This window comes from Rhinolophus hipposideros (assembly GCF_964194185.1).
Source record: "Rhinolophus hipposideros genome assembly, chromosome: 20".
Taxonomy (NCBI): Eukaryota; Metazoa; Chordata; class Mammalia; order Chiroptera; family Rhinolophidae; genus Rhinolophus; species Rhinolophus hipposideros.
Genome location: NC_138066.1, coordinates 21,603,720 through 21,610,557, shown reverse-complemented (window position 1 = coordinate 21,610,557; position 6,838 = coordinate 21,603,720). Strand labels below are relative to the sequence as shown.

The 6,838-nt window shown below is 44.5% G+C and overlaps 1 protein-coding gene across 2 annotated transcripts in view; it reads right to left on the bottom strand.

Moving 5' to 3' along the window:
• Window positions 1-2,017: 2,017 nt before the first annotated feature.
• Window positions 2,018-6,838, bottom strand: part of UNC45B (unc-45 myosin chaperone B) — a 29,072-nt gene continuing 24,251 nt past the window's right edge. Inside the window, exon 20 of one of the 2 annotated variants that reach the window (XM_081028821.1) lies at window positions 2,018-4,820. In XM_081028821.1, the coding sequence (XP_080884947.1) occupies window positions 4,560-4,820 (261 nt within the window). In that variant the 3' untranslated portion in view covers window positions 2,018-4,559. The remainder of the gene's footprint in view (window positions 4,821-6,838) is intronic. The other variant, XM_081028822.1, reaches the window with a different exon arrangement.

Sequence of the window (6,838 nt, the reverse complement as noted above, 5' to 3'; positions counted from 1 at the left end):
GTGGCTTCTGGTTACAGCAAAGCGGCCCGGGAACACGGAGGGCAGGAGACCCATCACCTGCCTCAACCCACCAGGGAACAGTACCCCGAGACCAAGGGGAGGACGCCCACCTCCTCGGGGAATACAGGCACTTCCCACCGCAGAGGGAACAGCGCCCCACAGAGATCCCCGAAGTACCCGCATTGCAGGTAAGAACACAAAATATTGCGCAATAGCATCACCTACAGGAAAACCAAGGAAAGACTTCTACGTGCCAACCTGCTACACAAAAGAAGCACACTCAAAAAAAAAAAGAAAGAAAATTCCATTCCCTCAAATAACCCATCAAATATCATGAATAACCAAGGTAACAAGGAAGTACCGGAAGAAGATGAAAAATCTCCAGAAAGTAAACTTAAAGACATCGAAGACCGTGATTTAAATGACAGAGAATTCAAGATCGCTGTTCTGAAAAAACTCAAGGAGATGCAAGAATACTCAGACAGGCAATTCAATGACCTCAAGAACAGAATCATCAAACAATATGAGTACCTTTTCAAAGAGATCGAAACTATAAAAAAGAACCAAATAGAAATTCTGGAGCTGAATAACTTGATAAAAGAGATGAAGGATGAACCAGAAAGTTTAGGAAACAGAGCAGAGCGGATGGAGGAAAAAACGAGTGATATTGGTGATAGAAATTTAGAAATGACTCAGGTAGAAGAGGAGAGAAAATTGAGAGTAAAACAAAGAGGAAGAACTCCACAAGAACTATCTGACTCCACTGGAAAGAACACTGTAAGAATAATAAGTATAAGATCCCACCCCAGAGTCCGGTTTAAGTTCGTCATCCACCTGTAGCGCAGCAGGTACCCCTGCAGCTCCTGTTCCGGCCTCAGCCTGCTGCTCTCAGAACCTGGGGAGGAGACACGTCCAGGAGCTCTAGAGACCTGCGCCTGACTGGGTCCTTGGACCTGTGGGTGCAAAGAGCCTTTGGCAGGTCCCACCAGGCTGCCTCAGCTTTGCCTTAATCACTCCCAACCCCCTCCTCCCTTCTCCGTTCTCTGTGCTTCCGCGTGCACACAGGTGGTGACATCTGGCCTCGCTCCCTCCCCACTGGCCCTTACCCGCCAGGAGTTGCCCAGCCTTTTAGGACATCCTACTCATCTTTTGGGGTGGGAGGAATCTCTGCAGAGCCTGGAACCAGGATTAGGCCACGCCCTGTGGGAGGAGCTCACGGGGCAGCGCTGATCCTGAGTGGGGTATCTGGAGTGGACTAGATCCCTAGGAGGCGGGGAGATGCGAGGCTTCGAGGACCTGCACAAAGGAGCTGGAATAACCACCTAACCGGCTTAAGTGCCCACCAATCTGGCGTCTCCTGCATATTCCCGCTGCGTCCGCTCCTTGTATCCAGCTGCGGGAGGCCACCCGCCCAAGGGGCCACCGAGGTGCGGGCTCCAAGCAACGAGAGCACCTATTCCATGCATGCCTGGAAAGACGACAGTTGTGGCTATTGCAGGTAGACCCACAGGCTTCCTCCATCCCCGTGCCCTCCCACCTCCGGCTCTTATGCGCCCCTGTAGACCCCCTGAGTCCTGTGAATAGTAAGTAGCACTGTGGGGGAGCCTGTAGAATCCAATCCGACTTCAACTGCCGCTCTGATGGGTCCGGCTACTCTGACCTTGGAACCTCCGGTGACCAGATGGTTCTCCATTTCACTACTACCAGCTCTCCTGCCCAGAACCCTTTAGTTTCCTAAACACGCTGAGGCCAGGTGGCCACCATTCCTTGGATGAATTTGCAAATGTAAACTACTTTCATGCCAATCCCCCCAACTCTCAAGTGACCTGTTGAAGTACAGATCCAGGAATAAGGGGAGCTCATCCTGCTATCATATTGCGTACAACCTAAGTAACAGGGAATATCAAACATTAAAGGAAGGGAGCTAATTAATATTGGCTATTCATATACTAAGAACCAGGTGCTTTAGATACATTATTTGATGTAATCCTCACATTCTAAGAGAAAGACGTTATTCACTTGTTAAATTAAGTCTTTAAAAACAGCATTATACAGAAAAGTGCACAAATAATAAGCTTGATGAAAGTGAACACACCCAGACCAAAAATTAGTTCTTTGTACCCTTCCCCATCACTATCTACTACCCGCTTCCTATAAGTAAATAGTATCCTGACGGTTAGTATCACAAACTTAGTTTTGTCTGGTTTTGTCTGGATTCCTATGTAAATGGAATCATTCACAATACGGCATATTCTATTAGGTTCAGCTTCCTTCATTGAATATTGTTTGTAAGTTACCTCCATATTGTATGTAGCCATCATCTGTTCACTTGCATTGGCCTATCAATACCGGCATATTTATTTTCTATGGACATTGGGGTTATTTCCACTTAGGGCTATGATGAAAAATGTTCTCTCATTGTTGTATATGTTTTTTGTTGCACATAAGTACATATTTCTGTTGGCTATGTATCTAGGAGTTGCTGGCCATGCATAGGTTCAATTTTAGTAGATACTGTCAAACACTTTTAGGGGATACCGCCAAATACATTTCCCTAAATGGCTATAGCAGTTTACATTCCCATCTGCAATGTATGAGTTTCAGTCATTCCACATGCCCACCAATACTTGGTTTTTGTCAGTGTTTTTAACATTAGCCATTCTGAAGAGTCTACTGCGGCTTCTCATAATTTTATTTTCCATTTTCCTGATGACTAGTAAGATTGAGCACCTTTTACATACTTATTGGCCTCTTATGAGGCCAATACCTGTTCAAGTAGTTTGCTCCAACTTTATTCTTCAAGACAGTTGTTACTATTCTTGACTCTGTATTTTCATATACATTTCAGAAACAACTTCAGCCTCTGACCCCCCCAAAATCTCAAAAGTTCATGAAATCTATGTCAATTTGGGGAGAATTTACATCTGTAAAAGGTTGAGTCACCCAATCCATGAACATTGTACTATATTTATATAGGTTTTATTTCTCTCAATATTTTATAGTTTTCTATCAAGTCCTTCAAAATCTTTCATGTGATTTATTCCTAGGCTTTTGATATGTTCTGTTATTATAAATGTCATTGTTATTATAAATGGCAATAAACTTTTAATTTCCTAATTGTTTGTTACAGGTATACAGAAACACAGTTGATTTTTGTAACTTGACCTTGTATCTAAATTCACTATTTCTAAGAGTTTATCTGTAGATTTTTTTCAGATTGTATACATGGACAATCCTGTTGTGTGAATAATTTGAAAGTTTTATTTCTTCGTTTTCAATCTTTATGCTTTTCATTTCCTTTTCTTGTGTCATTGCCCTAGCTAGAACCTCCGGTACAAAGCCGAATAGAATTGGTAATAGCAAGTATTGTCTCATTCTTAATCTCAGGGGGATCATTAAATATGAGGTTGGCTGTAGATTTTAATACAGATAATCTTCATCAGACCAAGGAAGTCTCCTGTTTTCAGTTTACTGAAAATTTTTATCATGAATTGTTTTATGATATCAAATGTTCTTCCTGCATCGATTGAGATGATCATATTGTTTTTCTTCTTTATTCTGTTAATGCAATAAATGGAAATGTGATGCAAGCTAGACATAGCAGAGTCATCGCTAGGAATTTGGCTGGGTTATTGAGAATGGTCTTTTCTCTTCCACAATCACGAACTAAATAACTATGTAAGCTTGGAGCTTCTAGGAACTATCTTTCCTACCACATGGAGAGAACCTGCCAGAAAATAAGGTCAGCCCAGAGGAAATCAAAGCCAAGATATGGGGAGGGGGATGAGAGAGAGATAAAGATACCCACACGGAAAATAATATTAGTGACAACATTTGAACCCTGGCTCTAACGATGTCAGACCTTTCGCTGGATAGACAAGAAATATGAACCAATGAATTATTATTATTGTTATTATTTTGCTTAAAGTATTTTGAGTTGAGCTTACTTGTATTCATCATGTCCATGTTGCTTGGAAGATTTTCCCAAGCAAATTGCAAAAATCATGTGACACTGTTGAACATGAACTATAGTTCCCTCACAGTTGAGTGATGGGAAGGGGCATGGAGTTAGGGCACTGCAGCTGAAACACGCAGCTCCAGGCAGCCTTATTCAAACAGTATGGGAGAGAGAGTATGAAAACCAGTACAGATTGGCATCCAGATACAATAGCACTCACCTTTATATTCATATACCTGTTAGGTCCTACCTTACCACACAATTCATTTTCAAAAATAGGAAGAACTTCAGACCATTATCCTGGCCTTTGGAATGGCTACAGAAAGAATTATCTACCTTGCCTTCCAAATTACGGGTAAAAAAATGATTCTAGGAATTTCTGGAACGTGACAGATATAGGGAGACAGACAGAAAGAGAGCCAATGAAACAGACAAACTGAGTGCAAAAGGGAAGATTCAAACTCAGGGAGCAACTTTTTTTTTTTTTTATGGAGACTTCATTGTCACTGCTATGATCGCTCGCTGAAGTGACACTTCAGGAGTTCCCGGCTCAGAACTCTGCACAGTATAGGATCAGCCCAGCATCCCTGTGGGAACCTGTCTAAGATGCTGGTTTAATGAAGCCATAATCCATGCACTTGATGAGACATTCCCGAGCTGTCTGAACCACTGCTGCCTTCTTCTCATCCGGCTCCTGTTTGCCCACCACAGTCAGGATCTCCAGCAGCTCACTCTCCACCAGCTTCTTGGCCAGCTCAGCACTGGCCACCAGCAGGTTGTAGGCAATGACCAGGCCCCGGTGTTGAACTGACAGTTTGTCATGCAGGCAAAGCCGCTGTAAGATCTCCAACCACTGAGTTGTCTGGAGGGAGGAAGGTGGATCAGGAAGGATTGAAGGATTGGAGGTACAGAGAGAGGAGATTTTGGACAAGACAAACAGAAGGCATCAGTCAGGCCCAAATTCTGGGCTCTGAAAGGGCAAGCACATAATCTGGTTATGTGTCAAGTATAGAACTCAGCATATTGCCTACTTGGGCCCCTTGGGACTAATTGGATGATGCCATCTCCTTACCAGGGCCAGGGCAGGAATTGGAGAACTAGAAGAAACTTGAAATAATCCAATTCCTTTTATTTTACAAGTGGAGGGCCTAAGGTCCAGGTAGGGGAAGTAACTTAGCTGTGGTTACACATGTAGGGATCGTACAGAATAAACATCCACCCATCCATTTATTTTTTAAGCATCTTAGGAAGCAAAGATCTTAGGAAGCATCTTAGGAAGCATTTTAGGAGGCAGGCTCAGTGCCTGTCTAAGCAGAATGAGGATGGAGGGTGTTCAGAGAGGAGGATTCTAATCCTGGGCACGTGCTCAAATGCCTGTTTTTGCCAATCCAGGTGCCCCTTGAGACATGAGCTCCAAGCGTGTCCTAGGTATGCACTCCAGCAGCCCTGACTTCAACTGGAAGCAACACTGGAGTCTGGAGTGTATCATCTCCATTTCTCTCTTTCATTCCCAAGTATGAAGCAGTCCAACCATTGTGCATGGGGAAGATAGGACTCTAGACCACTCTGATCACCCCCAGGAGACAGAGACAGAGCTGAGAATAGAACCAGGAGACTTGACTCTTACTCATTCAACAGACACAGGCAGCAGAGTAGACTAGTTACCAGCATGCGTCTTGGAGTCAGAGAGACGAGTGTTCAGGTCCCAGCTCAGCCACTTACCAACTGTATGACCTTAGCTAACTTATTTAACCTTTCCAAGCCTCGGGAGCCTTGTCTGTCATCTGCTATGCCTCTCTTAATGTTGTGATGAATTAGTAAGATGATACATGGAAAGAGCTTAGCATAGCGACGGGAGCATAGTGAGAGCCCAACAAGTAAAAGTGGATAAGGCATGATGATTTTAGGCACTATTTCAAAGATTTCCCCTTTGCTTCCTCGTACCTGTTACCCTTACCCTCCATTAGTCAGCAGGATAGCTTTCTACATGCACTGCTCTTAGATAGGGAGAAGACATGAGTGGAAGAAAAGGCATATTATTGGCTTCTGAGCTCCTAGGCAGAGTTTTGTAAACTCTCCACTGAGTCTGCTGCCACAAAGAAAGGAAATGAAAGTTCAGCTAGCTGTGGTAGGGTTCAGGGAAAGATGTAATGCTGATGGGTAACTAATAATGGGTCCAGTGTCCTTTGCTCCCTGGGATGAGTCCCTGGGGGCTAAGGGAAGGGGGATGATCCTATTAGGCTAGATTCCAGGACAGAAGGAACTGTTGCCGGCTTCTCAGGGTGTATCCCAGCACCTGTGAGACTGTAGAGAAGTCCAGCATCCAACAGGGATTTTACAAAAGATGGGTCTGGCCAGCATCACACAGTCCCCAGGATGCCAGTGTGGGGACAGGAACGCAGCCAAGATTGCTGAGCCCCTCAGGAAGGAAGAAGTGGCCAGGAGTGGGTCGGCAATCCTGAAGGATTCCAATCTCTTCCCAACTAACTAGCTGTGTGGCCTTGGACTAGTTAGTTACTTTTCTGCACTCAGTTTCCTCATCAGTAAAACCGGAATAATCATAATCACACCCACCATGCAGGGTTGTTGGGAGGATAGAATGACCTCGTAGATGTAAACACTTAGAACAACGCCTGGAGCCCACTAAGTGGAACAGTCACAGAGTGCCCCGTGGGGCCCTGTTGACAGGAGTTGTGTGACCAGTTACCTCAGCAGAGGCTGCTTAGGGCAGCGGTTTCAGTGTGGTCCCCAGGCGAGAAACATCCCACCCCCAACCTACTGAATCAGAACATCTGGGAAAAGTGTTTTCACCAGCCGTCCAGGTGGCAGCTGCACACCTTACAGTCCATAGTTTCTAAAGGAGCCTGTCTTAAAAGCAGA